This window comes from Trichomycterus rosablanca, chromosome 7 (assembly GCF_030014385.1).
Source record: "Trichomycterus rosablanca isolate fTriRos1 chromosome 7, fTriRos1.hap1, whole genome shotgun sequence".
NCBI lineage: Eukaryota > Metazoa > Chordata > Actinopteri > Siluriformes > Trichomycteridae > Trichomycterus > Trichomycterus rosablanca.
In genome coordinates, this window is record NC_085994.1 from 10668017 (window position 1) to 10694722 (window position 26706).

Genomic DNA, 26706 nt, shown 5'->3' on the forward strand with positions numbered 1-26706 from the left:
GCATGTCTTTGAACTGTGGAGGATTCTGAAGCACCCGGAGGAAACCCACACAGACACTGTGTGCTGTAAGCGCTACCCACTGCGCCACCGTGCCATCCCTACTTATGTCTATATTTAGTGTATATGGATAAAATGTTGTACTTGGATTAAATATTACAGCATATAAAATATATGTTCTAGATATACCATAAAATGGAATATTGCTGCTCAGGTGGCACAGCGGTAAAACACTCTAGCACACCAGAGCTGACATTTCAAACTCATACTGCACACGTGTCGGAGGGTGCGTGTGACAGTCTCGCTCATCTCAATCAGAAGTGGGGATCGCCATCAGTAGAGAGGAAGCTTAATGCAATTGGGTAATTGGATATGACTATATTGGGAGGAAAATTGCAAAAAAAAAGCAAAAAAATGAAATATTAAAGATCTTATTTCATTATATTAAAAATATATCAATTAATACATTTTCATGTATCACAAATATAAGTAGTAATTAATGATGTGGTATCTTTGAGTTAATTAAAAGTAAAACAAGCTATAAATGATTTTTCAGCAGCGGTGCTGGAAACATAACAAGGATGTGATAAATGATAAGTTCAGTAGTCCAGGGATGATGCACAGTACTGGATTTAACACCTTGTGTATGGCTGTTATTCCTAAGTATAAGGAAGTGGTTTTTAACTCAAGTTAAATATATGCATAATTCAGTACAACAGAGAAGAATTATGTGTGTCTGTGTGGGAGAGCATATACAATATGTTCGTCTAGTTAATGATGTCTTTATGTAATGAGCAGCCAATGATACAGAAGCTGCCTAAAAATGCATTATTGTTAAACTGGTTAAATCTTTGTCGTTACTATTTATTGAATTTATATGTTTCCCCACCCACTATCCTGGGTCTATCTACTGATGGTAACCGGAGACAAATACAGAACCAAGAACGTCATAACCATGTTGCTGTGCAACACCCACTCTATTAGCTAAGTTTTGTTTGTTTGTTTATTAGGATTTTAACATCATGTTTTACACTTGGTTACATTAATGAGATGAATGGTAGTTACTCATTACACAAGGTTCATCAGTTCATACAAGGTTATACTGAACAGAGTCATGGTCAATTTAGCATCTCCAATTCACCTCACTTGCATGTCTTTGGACAGTGGGAGGAAACCGGAGATTCCCGGAGAAAACCCACACAGACACGCGGAGAACATGCAAACTCCACACAAAAAGAACTGGGACCGCCTCACCTGGGGATCGAACCCAGGACCTTCTTGATGTGAGGCGACAGTGCTACCCACCGAGCCACTGTTAAACCCCTATTAGCTAAGTCACCCTGCCAACCTTGTTAAACGGTCAGATTCAATATATGTTCCCCATTTTTTACCATACAGTATATTGCCAAAAGTATGTGGACAACACTGGGACTCGCTGGCTTTGCTATTTCAGATACAATAATATCCAATAGGTGCATAAAATCAAAACATACAGCCATGCAATCATTTGCAATGTAGCAGTGTTAAAGTATGCCACTTTTCCACCAAGACAGGTCATTTTAGTTCCGCCCTGATAAAGCTGTCTGTGTAAGTGCCAGGTCCAAGATTTTAAATATTTGTTGCATTTATTTATGTATTTACAATGTATTGTAACTTCTCAGTGATACTCAATGAAGTAACTACTCAGTGATCAGATAAACTTTAGTTATAATGATTTCTTAATGCTTTATTTTTTCACCATGTACAAACTAAGCATCTTTTGTGGAATTCCCCTTGTAAGAGTAAAAACATAGTCCTGGTAGCATCAATGTGGGATGTGGGAGGGTTGAAGTCAGTGACATAAAGGGAATGAGGGTAAGTGAGTCATTGTCAGGGCTATAAATGCTGGGTGCAGAACTTCCACCCTAGACAAAGAGCAAGAACAGCCTGAAGAAGCAGACTGAAGACAAGAGTGCTGAAACTCCTCTGCTGAACTTTACCACAGACTTCAACAGACCATCGTCAGAAAGCTTTATTTACTTTATATTTTACAGATTAGGAGCTGATTGAAAAGCTTTTAGCATGAGACTTAGTGTCTTGGCGTTTATGGTTCTTGGGACCTGCACTTTAGGTGCATGGTGCTCTCCAATTAAATCCTTAAACACAAGACATAAAGTCTTTGTGACCTTCCCGGGGGATGTGATCAAAAACATGACAAATACAGAGCTGGCTGAGGTAAGTAGTGATTGCATTATTTCTTAATTTATTTATACAGATAGATGTTGAACACTGCATAGTTTGCCCTAACAAAATCAATGTTAAAACAGGATTATCGGTGTTGGCATATTGGCATGCTGTTCTCTATATGTCCAATTAACATGTATGTTTTCTCTCTTTTCTGTTTGGATTCAGAACTACCTTAAGCGCTTCGGTTACATGGAGATTCAGGACAAGAGTGGACGTCAGGCATCTATGTCAAGTTCCAAAACTCTGAAAAGACTGCAGAGCCAGCTGGGTCTGGAGGAGACTGGTATGCTGGATGAAGCCACCATCAGTGCCATGAAGCAGCCGCGCTGTGGTGTGCCAGACGTCCGTAACTACCAGACCTTTGCAGGAGACCTGAAGTGGGATCACCATGACATCACATACAGGTATATTGTTTTTATTTTCATGAGAGATTCTAGTTATGGTACTTCAGTACCTAAACACAGGAACTTTACAACAATACAAATAGGAAATTTAGATATATAGAATATGCCATATATACAACAACTATATGTGAAATGAGTTTCAGCACTGGTTTGTTCAATATTGGCTTTGTTGGATTGACAAATTTCGTGTTCACCAGACTCTGTTGGGTCACAGCTGCAGTCGGTTTTGTGTTTACTGGAATGGTCATTTTACTATCTACATTTACATTTTTTTTATTATTTACATTAAATTGGATCTGTAATAAACTTAATGTATAGAAAATGCAAGGATTTTCTTCAAAACATCCATCTTCACACTTTATCAAGATGCTGAAGATCAGCTAATATGCATTTACAAATTATTACTGATTAACCTGATTCTATTGAAGGTGTAAATATAGACATACTAAACACAACTGTACTCTTGAGATCAATAAATATGACATTAAAAAAAGCATAATTTACTTTTCTAAACAGCTATCATGAGTATACCACACTGACCGCAAAAAAAATGCATTTTTAATGGACCTGTCTCTACAGGGTGGGCGTGCCAATATGAAATGTCAAAGTGGTATAGAATAGATTTACCTGAAATGGGTTTACAATAAATAAATCCTACAATGTCAATCATTCTTTTAGTAGCCCAGTACTATTTTACACTCATACACATTATATTTTTCTCTGTAGGATCTTGAACTACTCACCAGACATGGAAGCCTCCCTCATCGATGACGCCTTTGCCAGAGCCTTCAAGGTGTGGAGTGACGTCACGCCTCTTACCTTCACCCGTCTCTACGATGGCACCGCTGACATCATGATCTCATTTGGCAAAAAAGGTGAATTAGGATTATTGTAAAATTCAAAGTTCTACCACCATTCAAAGAATCCATTTCTAGTGAGAGCATATTACACATTCAAGCATTATATGTGTACCATACAACAATCAGGATCAAAGATTTGAAAAAATTTAAACAAACAAGCTGCTAGCTTAGTTACAGGAATTGAATTTTTTTTTCCATTTTTTTTTTCATCAACTGCTGGTCTGGGTGGCCAGTGGCACCACTGAGATTCAAACCCAGATCTCAGTGGGGGTGGTAATGTGGTAATAGACTACTGCACCACCTGAGCAGCAAGGTGTTATATTAAAGCATGCAAGTTTTCCTGTTTGGATTAAAATCAGTGTTCCTAATCTGTACAGACAATCTGTAGCCGTGCTCTCAGTTGGAAATTTATTTTAAAATTATAATGTAAATATTTATTTTTTTCATTTGTACCTGTTTAAGAAAAAAATGGCATTAGAAATGAAATGTATGGTTAAATAGGGTGTGTTTGTTGCAGATCATGGAGATCCCTACCCATTTGATGGGAAAGATGGCCTGCTGGCTCATGCCTATCCTCCAGGTGAGGGGATGCAGGGGGATGCCCACTTTGACGATGATGAACACTGGACCCTTGGTGCTGGACCAGGTAAGAAAATATTAATGACAAAAAAACCAACATCGATATATTTGCAATCAGTGTTTGTGTTATAGTAGTTATGCTGGAGCTCCAGGGGCTAGTAGGTGGATTGGCTTTTCTATATTGTTTGTAGGCTTAAATGCGTGTGTCAGTGTGTGATGCCCTGAAATAGAGTGGCACACTGTACTTTTCCTATAATATTGGGACAGGCTTCAGACCAAGCACAGTCACGATCAGGATACTGTACTAAGATTAATACATTCGTTTATCAAAAATAGTGCAATGGCTCCCTCTAGTGTTTTGTTTATACAAATCCCAATTGCAGAAAAGTTGGGACGTTTAAAACAAGAATCTGTGATTTATTAGGTCTTTCACCATCTACTGTACACAATACTGTGAACAGTTTCTGGGAATTTTTAAATCTTAGTTCCATGTAGGGCAACGAGATCACTGAATAACGTACTTGATCTCCAAACTGGCAGTTTACTCCCACCTTACAAATAATTGCATTTAATTTAATGGTTTGATCTTAATTACTCCAAAATCTAAGTAAGTGATTGGCACCCTCTTCAGTGTATTGCTGCTTTGAACCCATGCTGTCTTGAATTATGGGTCCTCAATAGACTCTCTATGACTCTAATCAAGATAATGTGGTTGCTGAAAATGAATGAATGAATAAATATTTAAGTTGATAGTTTGTTCCCTGGTTTCAAGTAAACATGTCATCTCATTTTCTCTCAGTGGTCAAGACCCGTTATGGCAATGCAGATGGAGCCATGTGTCAATTTCCCTTCAGGTTTGAAGGGAAGTCGTATTCCACCTGCACCACTGAGGGACGTTCTGATGGCCTTCCATGGTGTTCCACCACTGCCAATTTTGACAAAGACAAGAAATATGGGTTCTGTCCAAGCGAGCGTAAGTCCTTTATCCTTCACCATCATGATAAACATTCTTTTATTTAAGTGTTCATGAAGTGGCAAGTAACTGAGCTTGTGTTTTTCTCTCCACAGTTCTGTACACATATGGAGGAAATGGTGACGATGCAGAATGTGTCTTCCCGTTCAAGTTTCAAGGAGAAACATACAACAGCTGCACCACTGAAGGACGTGATGATGGGTACCGCTGGTGTGCTACCACATCCGACTTTGACAAAGACAAAAAGTTTGGGTTCTGTCCTAACCGAGGTGAGTCAATAATGCTCCACTTCTTTTTATCACATAAGAGAACCTAGACATGATTCACTGTAGAGCTTAAATGACATTTATACATAGATGTATATCCTGCACCTTGATAAATGCATGATGTTAATATATACATGTATTCCTTATGTTTATAGATACTGCTGTGATTGGTGGAAATGCTGAGGGTGAGCCATGTCAGTTTCCTTTCACCTTCCTGGGAAAGACCTACACTTCTTGCACGAGCGAAGGCCGTGGCGATGGAAAACTGTGGTGTGCGACAACCAGCAGCTATGAAAAGGACAAAAAATGGGGATTTTGCCCAGATAAAGGTACTTTATTGATTGAACTTCATGATTTTATAAGCAAAGACATGTCCTGTTCTAATGAGAAACACTAGGCACAAGGTAGAAATACCCTGGACAGGGCATCAATTTATTGCAGAGCATCAGCCATCAACTCTTTCTGAGCAGTGGTGGGCTGGCATAATAGACAGATGCGCCACCCAAGAGCCAGGATGAATTATTTTAGGATAAATATATTGTAGAGCACTTAGTTTTTCTAAGGATTCTATTTTTTTTATTAATTGAATGGTTTATTAAATAGACCCCCCCCCTATTCACTGACTGTTTTACTACCACTTTTTACTATAATTTTTACTACTGTTACAGTGGGTTCGATTCAACCAACTGAGCCTCTGTGCTGCTCAATTTATTTTTAATTATTCTATAATCTAATTTTATATATGAATGCCAAGGTTCAACTGAATATTGCTGGCCAAAAATCTATATTTTATATACTGAACACAAGTTACTTACATTCATTTGCATGCTTAAATTGGTGTAAATTGCTTAAGGAAACTACCTTCACCATTCATTGTTTTTCATTTTTCTTCATATTTTATTATGATTTATCTATGTATATAAAATCACATTCAAATTCTGTGTTTAACATTCATTTTTTTGCTTTTCAAAGTATTTTAAACCAATAAATGTGTAATCTGCACTACATGGAATCAGTAAAACAGCATCATAGTATGTATCAGTAAAGTTACCACATGTATGCAATGCAATCTCTGGCTCTGTCTGACTCCATGTTTTTACTTGTTACAGGATACAGTCTGTTTCTGGTGGCAGCTCATGAGTTCGGACATGCTCTTGGTCTGGATCATTCCAACATTCAGGATGCCTTGATGTTCCCCATGTACAAATACGTAGCAGACTTCTCTCTGCATCAGGATGACATCGAGGGCATCCAGTATCTCTATGGTATGTAAACAGCCAGATGGAAGTATTACATATTAATGAAAATTGATTTTATGTTTGCTTATTCAGTAATAATATTAGCATATTATATATACAAAATAATATTAACATCATTACTATAATATGTATTTACAGGACCCAAAACAGGCCCAGACCCCACTCCCCCTAAGCCAAAAACCACTACATCATCTCCAGTTTCCAGTCCCACACCTAGTGAAGAAACTCCAGAGCCCACAACACCCACAACTTCAACCACAACTACACCTGTTGATCCCTCAGTAGATGCTTGCAAGGAGGAAAAATTTGACACGATCACTGAAATCCAGGGAGAGCTCCATTTTTTCAAAGATGGGTAAGAAAAAGTAGCCTACATGTTCTGCTCCAAGGGCTCCAAGTTTTTTTAACTAGTTGTTCTTAGTAAATCCAACAAGTATACCTAGACTGTCCACACTGTAATCATTTTATAGTAATTTTTCAGTAAGCAACGGAAAACGTTGCAATATTATAATAATAACCAGTTTGTCAATAGCTTGAGTAAACTTAAGGGTCACACAATTAAATTCTAAATGATTTCTAAGAATGTTTTCTTCATTTCTGTTTAGGTACTACTGGAAGGTATCCAGTGGTAAAGCAGGACGCACAGGCCCTTTTCTGATCTCCGAGAGATGGCCTGGCCTGCCAGCTAAGTTCAACACAGCTTTTGAGGACCCTCTCACAAACGCAGTGTACTTCTTCTCAGGTATGATTACATTTACATAATTTAGATTCACAAATTAATCCTCTACATTGATTTTTAGCTAATGCTCTTTATGTTTCTCTGCCTCAGACACCAAATTTTGGATTTTCACTGGAAAGCACGTACTGGGACCACGCAGCACTGAGAAACTCGGCTTGCCAGCCAATTTGAAGGTTGAGGGAGCGGTGCAGAGAGGAAAAGCCAAGGTGCTCCTGTTCAGTGGCGAGAACTACTGGAGGTGAGCACAGCTCCATCTGAGGGCTTTGTTATCAGGGTGTTATTTAAATCAATAACTACACATAAGTTTTGTTAGGCGGCCAGATACATTTAAAATTGCATTGAAATTTTAGTACTTTAAAGGTTTATTCTGTGAAATTCCACCAACAGAGCCACCATGCTGCCTAGTTTTTTTTTTATCATTCTATACTATAATCTAATATTATATATACGAATGCCAACTTTTAGCTGAATATTGCTGGGCAAAAGTCTATATTTTGTAAGCAGGAAATAATTACTTTAGTAATTTACCTGCTTAAATCATTGTAAATAGCTCAACAGAATGAGGAAATTACTGTACACTGTTTACTGTTGAGTCTGTTGTAAGCCAGGCCAAACATCACAAATGCTCTTTTAACTGAATGGGCACAATCCAAAATCTTATGGGAAGCCATACAAGGAAAAATATAGCTGCAAAGGTAGGCAGGGAGCAACTTCTAATCGAGGCAGTTTTGGAGCGGGATGGCCATATAGTGAAGATGAAATACCATATAGATATAGTATTCTATTAGTAAAATGTATTTAATGTAATTTATAATAGGTGAGTCTAATTTCTTCCACCTTTGGTTCTTAACCATTTTCCAGACTGGACCTGAAGACTCAGCAGATAGATAAAGGATACCCTCGCTACACTGATGTGTACTTCGGTGGGGTCCCAGCTGACGCCCATGATGTGTTCCTCTACAAGGGTAGGTCTCATTTTTGCCAATCAAGTCCAAATGTTCATATGCTTATTTTTTTTAATAGTAAAATTAAGCACAACACTTTAAAACAAACAGAATAACACGGTGCCTCTTTTCACACTTATTCCTTTTCTTTTATTTCAGGACACTACTACTTTTGCCGAGAAAGGTACTACTGGAGAATGAACAGCAAACGACAGGTTAACAGAGTTGGATATGTGCATGAACTTCTGAAGTGTCCCAACTACTGAATTCTATATTCTTTATAAATTATAATGAGAAAAGCACATATGGTTGTGCTGTAAATCCCACATATGTGTTTAAAAAAGAAAGCACAGTATCATTTTAAGTACAGAAACTAAGTATTATTACAGTATTATGGACAGACATATGTATTTATGTTTATGTATTAACAGGTCTTTGCCTGGAGCAAATGACAAACTTACTAATTTTAATGTTATTGGTTAATATATACTGTACAATATCTATTCTTTTATTTGTAATTTTTTGCTCTATAGACAGAATAGAGCAAGTGAATGTTGCCAAATTGATTAATTTATTTATAAAATCAGTAGTATTTTGTACTAAGAACAAATAAATTTTTATTTAAAGCTGAATTGCTCTGGTCCTTTATTTATGATTTACACTTGAGTAAAGATTGCATTTTATAGTTAAACTAGAAATGTTTACCATATAATGTATAACATAAGGCAAAAGACGGGAGTTGGAAAGAACAGATGTTTAAACAGTCAAAACAATTTAAAATGCAAAGGGTGGCATGAAAGCAATTTCTAAATATCTAATCAGTAAATGTAGCAAGTAACAACCACTAGCTGGTAGAATGGGTCCCACACAATAGTCTGAGTCCTGGGCTTAATCTTTACATGTGTTCACAATTTGCAAAACACTATTGACATGTATTCTTCATGTCTGTGTGGCTTTTCTGTAAATAATCCAAAAACATGCAGGTGGACTGGCTGCTTTAAATTGTGTCTAGGTATAAGTGTGTGTTCCAGGCAGTGGATCTGCTGTTCAGGTTCATTCCTGCACTTGATATTTACTATTAAAATTTATTTTAATGTCATGTTTTACACTCTGGTTACATTCATGAAAGGACAGGTAGTTACAGGTTTTACATAATTTATAAGTTTAATTTCAAACAACATGCCACCCCTTGCATTTGATACAATTAAATACAGAAACATTTTAGTTGTAATAATGCAGAAAATCAGTTAAATCTAACAAACTAAACTTAAGGGTGTACAAACTTGCACATTTGTAGTTTACACAAAAGTAAAAATATGCTACTCAAATCCCCACACTAAAGTCTAATTCCTAAACTTATTAACCCAAATAAAACACAAAGTGATACAACAATTGCGCTATGCATCCTATTTGAAAAAAAAAATTCCACAGCAAACACAGACATCCAGATCAAAGATCCAGATACACATGATCAAATGTCATCACTACTGAGAACAAAATATTCTCTGACAACTAGGAAGATAACTGAAGATATCAAAATTCCAAGAGAAACTGTGTTACATGTATCAAAATTACTTCAGTCATATGCAGAACCATTAATGGACCACTATACTATTAACTTTATCCAAATATTAGTTTGGAGCTCCGGTTTCCGGAGACACTGAATTGCCCTATAGGTAAATGGGTGTGTGACTATGTGTGTGTGTCTGCCCTGTGATGGACTTGTGCCCCATCCAGGGTGTTACTGTGTGCCTTGCGCCCATTGAAAAGTTGGGATAGGCTCCAGCCCCCCCCTAATTGGATAAGCGGTCAAGAAAGTGAGTGAGTGAGAGTGTTTCAATAGCTAACATAGCATAAAATAAAAGACACAATAAAATAAAACCCTCTATCTATAGTACTTTCTTAACCGCTTATCCAATTAGGGGGGTGCTGGAGCCTATCAAGCAATTCAGTGTCTCCGGAAACCGGAGCTCCCAGAGGAAACCCACGCAGACATGGGGAGAACACGCAAACTCCGTACAGAAAGAACCCGGACCGCCCCGCCTGGGAATCGAACCCAGGACCTTCTTGCTGTGAGGCGACAGTGCTACTATTGAAACCAGATTCCTTAAATGACTTGTAATTCATCTGGCTTTGTTTTTTTCCCCATTTCTATTTTTTATTGATGTTGAGCAAATACTGATTATTGTTGTATTAATGTTAAAGCATATTTTTGGTAATATGTTCATCAATCAAATGGTATAAAAACTACAGTAGAACTCATGGATATGTTTAATAGTGAAAGTAAGAGCATTTCCACACGCACAATGCGAAGGGAACTCAAGGGATTGGGACTAAACAGCTGTGTAGCCTTAAGAAAACCACTTGTCAGTGAGGCTAACCGGCACAAATGGCAGCAATGGAAGCAGGTCATGTGGTCTGATGAGTCCAGATTTACCCTGTTCCAGAGTGATGGGCGCATCAGGGTAAGAAGAGAGGCGGCTGAATTGATGCACACATCATGGCTAGTGCCTACCGTACAAGCCTGTGGGGGCATTGCTATGATCTGGGGTTGCTGCAGTCGGTCAGGTCTAGGTTCAGCAACATTATGTGCCCAAAGAATGAGGTCAGCTGACTACCTGAATATACTGAATGATCAGGTTATTCCATCAATGGATTTTTTCTTCCCTGATGGACAATGCCAGGACTAATCAGGCTCAAATTATGAAAGAGTGGTTCAGGGAGCATGAGACATCATTTTCACACATGGATTGGCCACCACAGAGTCCAGACCTGAACCCCATTGAGAATCTTTGGGATGTGCTAGAGAAGACTTTGTGCAGTGGTCCAAATCTCCCATCATCAATACAAGATCTTGGGGAAAAATTAATGCAACTCTGGACAGAAATAAATGTTGTGACATTCCAGAAGCTTGTGGAAACGATGTCACAGAGAATGCGTGCCGTAATCAAAGCTAAAGGCGGTCCAACCAAATATTAGAGTGTGTGACCTCTTTTTTGGCCAGGCAGTGTATATTAACCCTTGTATTGTGTTAGAAAGCTGCCCACATCTTTAGTGTTAGTGGGTCAAATTTGACCCGATTTAAATCAGCCTGAAAATACTCAACAACAATAGTTATCATCCAGTTTTGTTTCTCACCTCATAGCTAACTTAGTTTGTATTTAAATCCATGTAAACACTGTTTTCAATTTTATTTTTTTGGCTCCATAAACTTTTCATCTCACAATATACCACTCATTTTCAATAAAAAAAATAGTGAATTTCCTATAGTGAAGAAACAATGTAAGGATATTATCTGAGTCTAATAGACTAATATCAGAGCACACTGAGCAAAAATTGCTTTTTTTTCTTTTTATCTAAACATTATTATCTATAGTGACATCAGTGCTGCTACGGGTCAATTTTGACCCGTATAGATTTTTTCACTTTTTCATAAAACCAACTTTATTTTACTCAGAACAGCAGGTGTAAATTGAAAATTAAACTACAAATTGAACATTGAAAAACAATATTGTGTGTGAGTGTGTTGTTTACATGCTTGAATCACAGTATGTGATTGTTTTAGTGTGCTCCTTGCAGATGTGTTTCTTACATGTGTGGCAAGTGGTGCTAGTTTTTCTGTCCTTGTTGAAGGGGCAGGACTGGCACCTCTTTCTCTTGTTCCCCCTGGCATCGCTTGTCTGGTTCCTTGTGCAGGATGCTGGTGTGGGTGTAGCCTGAAGCTCTCTCACCAAATTGACAGAGGCTTGGGTTCGGGGCAGCCGCTGGCGCCTTTCAATGTGGGGATATACCAGAGTCCTCCCCAACTCCTCGAGAAAAAGCCTCCTTTTGAAGGTTTTTCTGATGTTCCATCCAGGATTTATTTCCGTCCACACCACAAATGCGTTGTATGCAGAAACATACGATATATTATAAAAGACTGCCATTGGCCACCTTTTTGTCTTTTGCTTGCATGTGTATGTGCCAGTGACCTAATCCAGGATCATATCTGGCTTTCTGTCCTCCCTACTGCTCACAGCAGCATCCTTGTGGAGAGTGGACATCACAATGACATTTCTGGGGGTTTTTTGGACAGTTTGACACAATTGTGGTTCTCTCTAAGAATGCAAACTTCGAGGAGAGAGGTGCCCTGTCCTTTGTTCCAAGAAGTGCAAGAGGAAGCTCAGGTTTGTTTTTCCTGACCATTCCCACCATGGTCAGCTTCTTCTTCAGCAGTTCTTGGTCATAGAAAGTGAAGAAATTATCGCATGTTATATTGTGCCCCTGAAGACCATTTGTCATGTCTAGGACCACTTGCTTGTGTGTCTGTGTGTGTGTGTGTGTATGTATGTGTGTGGTGGGGCAAATTGAGCCATATTTGATCCACAGAGCAACCCACACCTTTTATGTGATAGACGCAACAGCCAGTATTCTATGCCGGGTCATATTTGACCCATAACACCACAAATGTCACTTTTTTTATTAGAGACATTCAGAATGGACTAAAATTATGACAATTTATTTTGTTGTGTTAAAATAGCTGTTTCTGAGGATATCATGAAATCTTGTTCCAATACAAAAAAGCAAAGAGTACTTTTTACATACCTGAACTTAAAAACGGGTCAAATTTGACCCAAACACAACATAAGGGTTAAGTGTACTGTTATGTTTTCTGCATATTGTTTCTTTTAAAACAAAAAAATATTATAATAAAAAATAATAATATGGGATTTTTTGTGTTAACTTCTTTTCAGAACTTCTGTTCTGCTCAATGCTACAATTAATCTTAAAGAAATATAAATTATAAAAGGACTCATTTTGTTTCATTATATTGTATGTATTGTTAGCTATCAGCAAAGTTTGTAGCTACAATTTCTAAATGTATTAAGTCTGCTAATGGGCTGAAATCAAACGCATCATTTCTCGATGAGTCGAACCAACATTTAATTCATAGTTATAAGGAGTTAATTTGAAATAAAATGAAGTTGAAGCATGTACGCTGAGCACACTCTTGTGTGTGATAAACAGAATCCGGTCTGGATACTGGAACAGGAAGCGAGGAGAGACTGATGGCGCCCGACTAGAAAGCACTAGCACGGATCTCTTACTAATCTCTGTTTATTTCAGCCCACCGAGAACAAGGATCACACATCAGAAAGGCGATCCTGGTAGGCGACATGTTTCTGCTTTGTTTGGTCGCTTCGGTGTTGTTTTTTATTCAGGGGCGAGATCGGGACGGTCTTGGCTTGTAGGCCCTCGAGGTCCCTGAGCAGGTTTGCTTAGTGCCTGAGTGGAAAATAAAGCAGCGGAGCCGACATGGCGCAGCTACAGGCACAACACAGGACAGCTTACAGTGTTAAAATGAGCGTTCCTGTGGTCGTGCGAGGCTGTGACTGCACTAATTCTGTTTATGGTTTCGTGTAAACAAGTCATTTCCATCAAATTACTCAGAGGAGAGGCACACAATAAAGAAATACATGTGTTTGTGTGTGTTGACGTTAAAGCAAATATGGCTGTTTTGTCCTTTGTGTTGTGCTAGGCGAAATGTCTCTCCCACAAGCTAACGTTAGCGCTCATGTGAGATCATCTAAAACACCAAATACATCCCAAATACCATAATTTAAAACACCGAACTACATTTATATAGTGTAATATCAGTTCGGCATTTGATTTAGTTAACTAATAATGGCTACAAAAGTTCCCGGGTGTGTGTAACAATGTTAGTATAAATGAGCTGCTAACAGTACAGAGCTGTGTTCAAAATACATACTTGTGTACTACATAATTCCCCAGTATATACTTTATATTACACACTATTCCATGATTCAGTGGAACAGTATGCATTATTATAAAAAGTATTCATTTGCTCTACCACACAGTTCACTACAGCAAAATGTATAAATGTATAAATCAAAGACCGACCTGGAGTTGTACTGTGGATACTGTATTAACCCCTTGCACATAATTTTATTCAAGTATTTATTTGCTGTACTATACACTGCACAATAGTAAAATGTATACATTTATAAATAAAACACAGACCTGAAATTGTACTTGGATAGTGTAAAAAAATTTAAATGTTAATATATTGAAATATATAAAATAAAATATATTTCTTCCACCCAAATTACATTAAAATAGCATTTTTAACAATGAGGAAACTGAAAGCAAAACTGTTAAAACCATGCACCAAGGGGGTTCTTTAAAATTCTATTTAAAATGTTTATAGTAAGTATAAATAAGTAAGTAAATTACTTTGGAACTATTTTATTTTCTTTAAAAAAAAATTTTGTAATGCATTTTCTCCCCCTTTAGCACGTCCAGTTGCCCAATTGCATCACGCTTCCTCTCCGCCTATGCCGATCCCTGCTCTGACCGAGGAGATCGAAGCTAACCCTCCGACACGTGGGCAGCAAGCTGTATGCATCTTATCACCCACACATTGACGAGTGTTGAGCCACCTAGCGTTGTGTACAGAGAGACACACCCTAAGAGCACTCTTTCCTCATCTCTGTGTAGGCGCCTCTAATCAGCCAGTAGAGGTCGTAATTGCACCAGTCTGACAGAGAGAGACCCATATCCACCCATCTGAACAACAGGCCAATCGTTGTTCATGTGGCCTCTCAGCCTCAGCCGGCAAGGCAGAGCTGAGATTCGATACGATGTATTCGAGATCCCAGCTCTGGTTGCAGCATGTGTTTTTACCGCTGCTCCACCTGAGCGGAGGTTGAACTTTTTTATTTTAGAAATCTTTGTTACCAGAGGTCTCCTTCCACCCAGCAGTAATTGCAGTGGATTTCTCATACCTGTCTACAGCGATAAGCTAAAACATTTTTACCACTCACCAAATATGCTGCCAAAACATTGCAGGACATTATTACATCTTTCAAAGTTACTAGGTAAATATGTCTGTGCATACTGGTGCCAGCTCTTCCATGGGTAAACGATGCACTTGTGTCCGGCCATCCACAGCACCTTGGAGAAAACAGGATGTCAGACTAAATTTGGATTTATTGCTGTGATGTCCAGTTCCAATGCCTGTGTGAACACTGTGCTTTTAACATTGGCATCATTGAGTCTTGGCTGCCCAACAACCTTTCAGTAGTTTTTAGATATCCATTCCAGTCAGTTCCATTGGCTATTACAATCTGGCCTTTATCAAAGTCATGCAGGTCTTTATTGATATGTGCATAAAAGCTTTGCACATGTTTGGGCACTTTATCCCATTCTTCAAGGCTGTTGCTTTAAAGTTCTGTCAGTTTGTATGGTGTAGGACTATGAACTTTAGGTTTAAATCTGGACTTTAGCTGGGTCACTAGAGGTCATTCAAAGACTTGCCACAAATTATCTCTAGTTGTTTTGGCATTTGAAAGATAAACAGTCACTCTGTAGAAGGTTTTATTTAAAATGCTCCTTAATTGGGCTGCATTCATCTATTCCTGTCAACTATTTCTAACTAGTCTTCCTGTCCCATAAAGATTTCAATTTAATTATCTGATGATTTTTGTGATTTTGCTTTCTTACAAAAGTGTAATGTATGTAATTATTGAATTGTGTATTTTCACTTTGAAGTGGTGTACCTAATAAATGGCCATTAATTGTATATCCACATGCCTATATAAAATATATTTTTCTGTTGAATCTACACTTCTACAGAGTACAGTTTCTTACTGAGCTGAGCTGAGATGGATTCTGGAGAAATGGAGGTGGAGAGCAGCAGTGATGTGGGACAATCAGGGATGGAGGAGCCATCTGAGAGCGGCATGGCCATGGAGTCTTCAGAAGCCATGTCTGCAGACAGCAGTGATGCGGCCACTCTGCCAGGCCTTGCACCAGAGTCTGACTGCCATGTTGGACAGAGCTCTGAGGGCTTTGTGGTAAGAATTTTGCAAGCCCAATCACAAAAAAATGAAAGGACAAACACTATAAGCACTTAAACTACTCTACACTTTACATACACAATTACTAGACAGCAAAACCTAATGTGATAAAGTATTAATTTGATAACATGGTTTGCTATAATGGTAACTGTAGTCAATTCTTATTCATCTTATATATGTATATCTTTTTATATCTAGTCCTGTCCTCTTTAAAACATTTTTGTATACTACATTGAAACACTTTCATCTAGTAGTATGCAGTTTGGAACACAGCCTTTTCCAGTAACTGCTGTCTCTCTGCCTTTTTGGCTTAGTAATTGCAAACTGAGTTTGTATTAGCATCTTTTACCTATTTTTAGCCAAAATCCCTTCTATGTCCAGAACAATGCCTGGACATGCAAAATGAATTGTTTAGTAACCTTCGGCAGGTAACCAACTAATATACAAGCTTTTTAAAATTAGTTCAGTGACACATCCCAGTTAATAACACATGTTTCTCATGACCATGGACCTGTTATTTTTGTAGGTCTTCATTCCGGAAACAAGCTCCAGTACAGACGTGCGCCGTGTCCATCTGCCAGACTCCTCTTCTGTTGCCCAGTCCACTAGCGTATCCAGCGTGTCTACGGTCACCCAGTCAGTGCTGGTGTCGGAGTCAGCGCACTCCAGCGCTGTATCTGAGGGAGGAATGATGGTGTCTGACTCGACAGCCTCCACCTCTTCAGACCTGGGCTCAGCCATCGACAAGATAATCGAGTCCACCATTGGGCCTGATATAATGAATGGTACAGAACTTATCTTTTAAATTTTTAGGCTGTCTGAAATTGAAAAATAGTAATAATACTAAAATGGTTCAGATTGCACAACCATTGTTGTCTTCTACTGTTTAAATGACTCATCTACAATAGGACAGAGGAAAGAACTTTGATTTATTATTTGGCTACATTTTAAAGTTTGCTCTCAGTAGAAAGAAGGACAATTCCACTTTCAGGAATGTAGTTAATGAAAAGTAGTTATGAAAATATAATGGAAGGGAGGGGGACCCCCCCCTCCTTTTTCTTAATTATTTATAAAAACAAAAATATAAAGGGCAGTAAAGGAAGTCGGAAGGAGGTGGATGTGAGGATAGAAGGAGGAAAGAAGGTAATAATAAGAAAATATATAGGCAGTCAGTTACGAGTTGGGAGTTTTAGCCATGTCCTTTCTTCCAAACCTAAGTAATTCCATGACTATTTTACACAACAGTCTTTAACTGTAGTGAATAAAGAGTGATAATGAGGCTGTAAGGGAGGGGAGAGAAAATTTTTTCAATGATTTAATATTCACTCGTTCTTCAGGTTGTATTGCAGTTACAAGTGCTGAAGATAACAATGCAGAGGCGACACAGTATCTGATTCTGCAAGGGCCAGATGATGGTAAGCATGTCAGCATTGGATTTTTATATACATCTTGTCTCAACATAAACAGCGTTATATGCTAGAGGATCCTTCTTTTTGACCGAATACAATGCACGTAATTAAGGGTTAAGGGTCTTTTCAGGGCCCAACAGCAGCAACTTGCTGGTGATGGGGTTTGAACCAGCAACCTTCTGAGCAGTAGTCCAGCACCCTAACCATGGAGCTTCCACTTGCCCATGAACACAAATGTTAAATGAAAAAGTAAATATTAGCCAAACAGTCACATCACCCGTCATAATTGTGTGATCCAAGTGTTGAAATATTTAACAAAGGTAGTATCTTAAATGTATGTATGTAAATGTAAATGTATCTTAACCTTAGGCTGCATTTTCATGGATATTTTGGCATCCATGTAAAACACAATACATGATTCAGCTTGTAGCATTTATGTTTAAAATCCATAGTAATTAAAGTTTTTGTTGATAAATCCAACAAGAAGCCAATTTTTACTCTTAGGTTTATTGATAGAAGAATAATGTCAGCAGCATTTTCAGTCATCCACTAATCCTGAATAAAATACTGATAGCTTGGACATACAGTGAGGAAAATAAGTATTTGATCCCCCGCTGATTTTGTAAGTTTACCCCCTTACAAAGACTTGAACAGTCTATAATTTTTATGGAAGGTTTATTTTAACAGAGAGAGACAGAATATCAACAAAAAATCCAGAAAAAAACATTAAATAAAAGTTATAAATTAATTTGTATTTAATTAAGGGAAATAAGTATTTGATCCCCTACCAACCAGCAAGAATTCTGACCCCCACAGACCGGTTATGTGCTAATGAGGCACACAAATTAGTCCTGTCCCTGTATAAAAGACTCCTGTCACAGAATCAGTTTCTTCCGTTCAAATCTCTCGACCACCATGGGCAAGACCAAAGAGCTATCAAAGGACATCAGGGACAAGATCGTAGACCTGCACAAGGCTGAAATGGGCTACAAGACCATCAGCAAGAAGCTTGGTGAGAAAGAGACCACTGTTGGCGCGATAATTCGAAAATGGAAGAAATACAAGATCACAGTCAATCACCCTCACTCTGGAGCTACATGCAAGATCTCACCTTGTGGGGTAAGAATGATTCTGAGAAAGGTGAGGTCAGTCCAGAATTACACGGGAGGAGCTTGTCAATGATCTCAAGGGAGCTGGGAGCAGAGAAATGCTGGATATGACCCCAAGAACACCATCCCCACTGGGCATTTCTCTGCCTCCAAACACGGCGAGTGGAGTTGATGCCAAAGAGCTCAATTTTGGTCTCATCTGACCATATCACATTCTCCCAAGCTTTCTCGGAATCATTCAGGTGTTCATTGGCAAACTGCAGACGGGCCTGTACATGAGCCTTCTTGAGCAGAGGGACTTTGCGGGCACTGCAGGATCTCAATCCATTACGGCGAAGTGTGTTACTAATGTTTTTCTTGGTGACTGTGCTCCCAGCTCCCTTAAGATCATTGACGAGCTCCTCCCGTGTAATTCTGGACTGACCTCACCTTTCTCAGAATCATTCTTACCCCACAAGGTGAGATCTTGCATGGAGCTCCAGAGTGAGGGTGATTGACTATGATTCTTCCATTTTCGAATTATCGCACCAACAGTGATCTCTTTCTCACCAAGCTTCTTGCTGATGGTCTTGTAGCCCATTCCAGCCTTGTGCAGGTCTACAATCTTGTCCCTGACGTCCTTTGATAGCTCTTTGGTCTTGCCCATGGTGGTCGAGAGATTTGAATGGAAGAAACTGATTCTGTGACAGGAGTCTTTTATACAGGGACAGGACTAATTTGTGTGCCTCATGGGCACATAACCGGTCTGTGGGGGTCAGAATTCTTGCTGGTTGGTAGGGGATCAAATACTTATTTCCCTTAATTAAATACAAATTAATTTATAACCTTTATTTAAAGTATTTTTTCTGGATTTTTTGTTGATATTCTGTCTCTCTCTGTTAAAATAAACCTTCCATAAAAATTATAGACTGTTCAAGTCTTTGTAAGGGGGTAAACGTACAAAATCAGCAGGGGATCAAATACTTATTTTCCCCACTGTATAATCTAGTTGTCTGGAATACCCAGACTGCTAAAATGTTCATGCTTGGTTCCACTTCAGAAAAATGCATGTATTTTTCATCCAAACAGAGTGACACTAGATCTATTGTGTGGATCCACCCCTAGATCAACATCTATCATATTCCTATCTGTTCACAGGAGCTCCTATGGTGGCTCAGATGTCTTCCTCCGCCCTGTGCAGCCGCCTAGGCATTGACACCATTGCTGATGGGCCGACTTCTACCTGCTTGGACCAAGCTGACCTGTCAGACCAACCTGGACACTCGGGCTATGGCGAGCATGAGGAAGGCAGCAGCAGCAGTAGTAGCAGCAGCAGCAGCCATAGCCAGCCCATTCCTGATCAGACAGGTGATCTGGGTCAATCCCAGTTTGAGGACTATGGAATGGATGAATCAGACGAGTCTTTGAGAGGCTATGTGGCTGAGTGCAGTGGTGCAGTGGAATGCAGTGACGGCAGCGTGGACGATGGCATGGTGCGCCATTCTTTGGCAGACACAGCTGGCTCGCAGCTCCCAGATCAGATGGAGTGCAACGAAAGCCAAGCCGGACCATACATCAGCAGCAGTGGTACTTACTCCTCCCACACTGAACCTGAATCAGCGGGCAACGAGGATAATGGAGGAAAGGACGACGGAGCCGTGGCTGAGTCTGGAGTGGCTGCAGGGCCTGGGGACCGAGTACCAGACCTGACTGAATTTGAAGAGTTGATGGAGGTGGTCATAGTGCAACAGTTCAAGTGTAAGATGTGCCCGTATAAGAGTGTGTCCAAGGACACACTTATTAATCACATGAGAGAGCGGCATTTCAGACCTCTAGGTAAGGATAATTTTATTTATAAAATGTTAATTGCTAAGAATACTTATTTCTTATTAATATCCATGGATTATCATTTAATCCAATGAGATTAAAGACACAGAGTCCTTTGTATCCTAATACAGCAATTACAAGCAATTGAGACCTAGTAAAACTTCTTGGTAATTACTTGACCCCTAACTATAGACCAACACTATGGCCAAAGTTTCCAAAACAAATGGTATCAAAATTAAGTGACCTTTGGTGGCTCAGGTGGCGCAGTGTTAAAACACACTGGTACACCAGTGCAGACATTTCAAACTCATCGGTTCGAAACTCAGCTCTGCCACCCATCTGGGCTGGGCGGCTACATGAACAACGATTGGCTTGTTGTTCATACAGGGTGGGAAGCCGGATAGGGACCTTATAACTTATGCAATTCCGACCTCTGCTGGCTGATTGATGGCGCCTGCACAGAGTCGAGGAATAACGCGTTAGTCAGGGTGTGTCTCTACGTACACATAGCTGATCCACATATGAACTCGCCTTGTGCAGGTGAAAAGATGCAGTCGGCTACTGCACACGTGTCGGAGGGGGCGTGTGTCAGTCTCGCTCTCCTCAATCAGCAGTGGAGATCAGCATGAGTAGAGAGGAAGTGTAATGCAATTGGATACGACTAGATTGGGAGAAAAATTGAGGGACCTCTATGTGATCTTTTCAGCTATAACAGCAGCCACTCTTCTGAAGGCTTCTCTCAAGACTTTGAAGTATGTCTATGGACATATGTGGCTATTCAATCAAAAGAGAATTTGTATGGCTGGGCACTGGTGTTGGTCAAGAAAGTCATAATTGATGTTCTAGTTCATTCCAAAGCTGTTCAGTGGGGCTGAGGTCAGGAATCCAACCAAGCTGTTCTTCATGTCTTTATAGACTTTGCTTTGTGCACAGGGGCACAGTTTTTCTGGAACAGGAAAGTGCCTTCTATAAACTGTTGCTACAATGTTAGAATCATCGTGGAGGCATCGTGACAGCCACATACATGCATCTGCAGAATCTGAGTGTCTTTGCTGTCTGTGATGTTTGGTTTCTAGGTGACCCTACTAAAAAGCGCAGAGGAAGACCAAGAAAATCTGAAATGCAGGCTCGCCAGGCAGCGGAGCAAGAGAAAGAAGAGCAGCCAGAGGAGGAGGATGACATAATTGATGCAGGTGCCATCGATGATCCTAAAGGTAGGAGTTTTTGATCTTGTCATCTAACTTAAGCTTGTTTTTGACATTTGATGTGAATAATAATGTCTCATCTGCTGACGTTATGCATCTGTCTGATTGGTTAATTACATAAATGAGCAGGTTTTCTGGTCTAATTTAATAGAATTATTAGGCAAATATGCAATAACAGAGACAAGCATTAGGGAAATGGTTGCCTTTTTGTATTCCAACAATATGTTGTGTTTTTTTTTTTTTAGTGGACAGTGACTATAACCCAGCAGACGAACACCTGAGGGTCACATCACCTTCACATCAGCTAGCTCCTCGTTCCTGCCCATCCTCTTCTACCTCTGGTTTACGGAAACGACCTCGGAGGGTTATCCGGCCACCTCGCAAGTTTATTTTTACTCAAAGTTCCCCAGGTCAGTTACTCTTACAAAATGAGAAGTCAGAACATCCCACATTTAATGTTTATAAGCTGCAATACATTAAAAGCTGTTTGCACCACTCAAGACCTTTAAAAATAATAATAAATACATGCAATGTTTATAGCCCATTTTTTATAGCCCCATAGTAAACACTGACTGACAGGGCAGTGTGACTGGGTTAGATTAACTGCTGTAGGCTGAATGAGCAGCTTCAACATGTAATATATTAAAAACAAATAATTTTCTTATTGACTGCCCAAGATGGAGTGTGATAACACGTCAATCATCATAACGTGAAGGGTCTTTAAAAAGCTTTTTGTGTTTTGGTAAAAATTAAACCATACTTATGTCCTCTTTGGAGCAGAAACTGCAAAAGTGACTGAAGCAGGCAGTGAAACAGACTCACAGGCTCCTGAAGAGGCCACTTCCTCTGGGCTAGATAATGAAACCACTCCATTATCTAATGGCTGTGATGTGGAACAAGGTGTCAGCCAGTCAGATTCAGAGAACAAGGACCCCTCATCAAACATGGATCCAGATGATGAGGAATTTATTCCAAGAAAAAGAGGGCGACCATCCAAGCGCTTAATACGCAAAAAATATAAAAAGTACATCAACCGAAAGTAAGTTTTTTACTGATAATGTATTTGTTTGTTTGTTTATTAGGATTTTAACGTCATGTTTTACACTTTGGTTACATTCATGACAGAAATGGTAGTTACTCATTACACAAGGTTCATCAGGTCACAAGGTTATATAGAACACAGTCATGGACAATTTAGTGTCTCCAATTCACCTCACTTGCATGTCTTTGGACTGTGGGAGGAAACCAGAGCACCCAAAGGAAACCCACATGGACACAGGGAGAACATGCAAACTCCACACAGAAAGGACCCGGACCGCCCCACCTGGGGATCGAACCCAGGACCTCCTTTGATAATGTATTTAGCCTTATGCTTGATTTTTCAGTAATTCCATGTGCACCTTAAGATGAGCAAGATATATTTAGAGAGGAAAGTGTGTAATTAAATGACCTGCTCAGTCCCCCAACTTTAAATTAATTAAACGTTTTGGAGGAGTTAGATTTAAAGGTTCTAGAGAGAAATCCAACAGATATTTAAACCTCTGCAGAGATACAAACCCAAGCTAAAAAACATGAAAACAGTAGAAAATCCTATATGATCTGTGTTTAATCAAAAAAGTCAAAATATTAACTCTGTTTAATATGTTTTAACTAATCAGCTGTATTGTTTTTGGATATACATGCTCGTTCTAAATTGATGGCTGCAACGGAGGAAAATAACTGTTGTAATTGTAAACGTGAATTTTGTTTACTGTTCATGCTTGGTGTGATACTTTAGCTGTTCAACAATCTGGGTTCTCCATTGTCATATACAGTATATAGGAATGTAACAATGCACCACAAGACAGTTAAAAATTGGTGCACATGTGCCACGATTTGAATTGGTTATTCATTTAAGATGAATCGATATTCACTTTTAACAGCAGAGGGCACTGGCACTATATATACAGTATATACTGTATATTTTTTTAACACAAAAAGTGAAACCAACATTGTTTCACATAGTTTGCACCTACCTCAGAAATAAAAGGGCATTAATTATTTAGATAAATAAAAGATAAGCACAAATACAGTATTTGTATTTAGTAGAGTGTATCATTACATCCCTAGTCATATATATTGCACTTTATAATGCTCCACATATTTACAACTGGAGACAGGACTGGACCGCAGGCCGGCCAGTCTAGCACTTGCGGTTTCTTACTACAATGCCAAAGAATCTCTGATGCTCACTTGCAAAAAAGAGACAAATAAATATTTAATAATGTGTCATTCATAAACATTTTGTTTTAAAGCAAATACCTCAAATCCTTCAAGCCTCTGCTAAGACCTCATAATTGCTGGATTTGTGGATCACGCTTTCTATCACAAGAAGATCTCCAGTTCCATGTGGATTCACATGAGGGCAACGATCCAGAACATTTCAAGTGCCTGCAATGCAGTTATCGCTGCAAACGCTGGTCTTCCCTCAAGGTAAAGCAGTTAAAATGTTTTATCTCTTTTTTCATTGGATAAGATCTTGTATTTTCCATATTAGCTGCCGTCTTGAGTGAAAACCATTGTCAGTAAAAAATGTGAACACACATTACTGGTATATGTTAAATCAATCTCAGCTCTAGTGGGCTAGCACATTTTACTATTGTGCCAAAAATACATGTAATGTTTATAGACCCTTTTTATTTAAATGTAATGCTGTATGACACAAACACACAAAACAAGAGATTTGATCCAGCAACCTTGTGTTCACTTGTCCACAACTAGGCCTTAACCAAAAAAGCCACTACTGCCATAGTGTTGTACCTATACCATCTATTTAGTTTTAGTTTAGGGTTTAGGCAAACCAATTGTTGCCAAGTGTAGGAAACTTAAGTATTTAATAAATTATACGTTTCCAAATTTCGGGCTGTATGACTGTGCCTTTGTGCCAATAGGGGTCTATAAAGACATGGTTTGAAGAGTATAGTATAGATGAACTCCTTCGACCTGCAAGGAGCTCTGACCTCACCTGCATTAAAAACCTTTATTGGAACATCTTCAATCCCTTATTTGGGATTCATTGGAACATTTAGTAGGCCCTTTCTTTGAGCTAGGCCTTTTCAGGGAACATCAGTGTCTGACCTTACACATGCTCTTTTGCCTTAATGGGCATAAATTCCCACAGTGACATAAGTAGTAGTTGTACTAGTAGTAGTAGCTCTAGCTCAAAGTCAAATATATACATACCTTTGGACATATTTCCAGCCCAAGCCTGATGGTTATGGCTGATCATTTTACTGAAGTTACTCTGGACTTGTTTGTAAATCTATTTGAAAAACAAGGAGACAGTATGTAACTGATTTGAAACTTTCTGTAATGGTGCCAATCGCACATTGTGAAAAAATACAATCTAAAATGTATCCTAAAGGTTGTTGTCCTTTACTAAGCCTAATTTCTGCTCATTTTATGTGTTACAGGAGCATATGTTTAACCACCAGGGTAACAAACCATTTAAGTGTGAAGTCTGTGACTATTCAAGTGTCTACAAGAAGGATGTGATCCGACATTCTGCTGTTCACAACAAAGAGAGGTACAATAAAAAAGTAATTTAGTCCAATTCCATAATATACAATTATAAAAGTTAGAAGTTTACATGCACTTGTAAGGATCATGTATGTCATTCTATTTTTATTTCACTATTATTTGACCCCAACTATTGATGCTGCTTAAAAGCAGGGCAGTGATGTATGAAGTACAACTGTCATCTGAGTTTTCCTGCTATTAAAGTGTTTTTTTTTCTGATTTTAGGAGGAGGAAGACGGAAGTGGTAAGATTCACTCATTTCTGTAATAAATTTAAAATAAGACATCCTGTGCTAGTTTCCTTTAGTTAAACAGTAGTACTGGTGCATCAGTTTTATTTGTCAGAAGTCTCCATTAACTATCCTATAACAGCAGTCTTGTGCTTTACAGACCCCAAAGGTTTCTGAGTTCCCATGTCCGATCTGCCACCGAGTTTACCCCATGCAGAAACGCCTCACCCAGCACATGAAGACACACAGCTCAGAGAAACCACACATGTGTGATAAGGTATGAACATGAGTAGTTTTTGTAGTCCGTTTAAAGAATTCCCAGTCCTTCAGTCTGGCTAAATGTGAGCACATGTATCAGGGAAATAAAATAACCCTAGAAGCAGTGGTGCCACGCCATGTGCTGAAGATTAGTTTTAGCTTTGTCATGGAGTACATGAGCTTTTAATTTACACATGGGCTTTGCCAGGCAGGTAATTTAAAGGTAATTTTTGAATATCAGAAAGCTTTTTACTCTTGATATACTCGTATCCAATTACCCAGTGTCAATATGCTTTGCTGATGCTGACCTCTATTCCTGGCCAAAGAGGTCCATGACATATTAAATGCTCCCTTGGACACATGTGCCATAGCCGACCTCTTCTGTCCTCCTCGGCCAACCCCCAAAGAGACATGGCCAATCTTATTTGTATGTAGACAGCCAACTGGTCTATAGAACCATTTGGGATTCTAACCCTGAATCCCAGCAGTAGGGATCACATGGTCACCCATGTATAAACATAATTGAGAATCTGAATCAAGGGTACACTAATGTGAAACTGCAGTCAAAAAAGAACAGGAGGGCAATATAGATCTGTCTGTTTGCCCTGTCTGTCTTCCAACTAACCAACCAACCACCCACCCCAAAAGCAAACTGCATTCTTGTCATATGAACACCACTGCAACAGTGCAGTTTTAATGAAGAAGCAAACTACATGTGGAACTGTGTTCCCAGATCTCTATAAATTGTTCAGAGACTGCAAGTACAAATGATAAAGCCATAATATTTTCATGTCTTGTGTTTTCAGTGTAAAAAATGGGCTTAATAGAAACCAGAGTTTTAGCCTTTATCACATTTAACCGTATAATATTAGGTATTCTAAACTTGTGTGTCTGTGTAAAACCTACATTTTCTGACCTGGCAGTGTGGGAAGTCCTTCAAGAAGCGCTACACTTTCAAAATGCATCTCCTTACTCACATCCAAAACTGTGGAAACAGCCTGTAAGTTGCTATTTTCAAGTAAAATT

The 26706-nt window shown here is 39.0% G+C and overlaps 1 protein-coding gene across 1 annotated transcript in view; it reads left to right on the forward strand.

Annotated features, from left to right (window-relative positions):
• Positions 1-2298: 2298 nt before the first annotated feature.
• LOC134317994 (zinc finger protein 335-like) overlaps positions 2299-26706 on the forward strand; it is a 46102-nt gene continuing 21694 nt past the window's right edge. Inside the window, exons 1-24 of the mRNA XM_062998739.1 lie at positions 2299-2627; positions 3354-3502; positions 4005-4133; positions 4866-5039; positions 5135-5308; positions 5461-5634; positions 6415-6570; positions 6703-6919; positions 7170-7306; positions 7394-7541; positions 8165-8268; positions 8407-8511; positions 15907-16103; positions 16633-16891; positions 17444-17521; positions 19762-20439; positions 21507-21644; positions 21881-22045; positions 22416-22674; positions 23930-24107; positions 25088-25200; positions 25419-25437; positions 25583-25699; positions 26604-26680. Coding sequence (XP_062854809.1) covers positions 2359-2627; positions 3354-3502; positions 4005-4133; positions 4866-5039; positions 5135-5308; positions 5461-5634; positions 6415-6570; positions 6703-6919; positions 7170-7306; positions 7394-7541; positions 8165-8268; positions 8407-8511; positions 15907-16103; positions 16633-16891; positions 17444-17521; positions 19762-20439; positions 21507-21644; positions 21881-22045; positions 22416-22674; positions 23930-24107; positions 25088-25200; positions 25419-25437; positions 25583-25699; positions 26604-26680 — 4214 coding nt within the window. The 5' untranslated portion in view covers positions 2299-2358. The remainder of the gene's footprint in view (positions 2628-3353; positions 3503-4004; positions 4134-4865; positions 5040-5134; positions 5309-5460; positions 5635-6414; positions 6571-6702; positions 6920-7169; positions 7307-7393; positions 7542-8164; positions 8269-8406; positions 8512-15906; positions 16104-16632; positions 16892-17443; positions 17522-19761; positions 20440-21506; positions 21645-21880; positions 22046-22415; positions 22675-23929; positions 24108-25087; positions 25201-25418; positions 25438-25582; positions 25700-26603; positions 26681-26706) is intronic.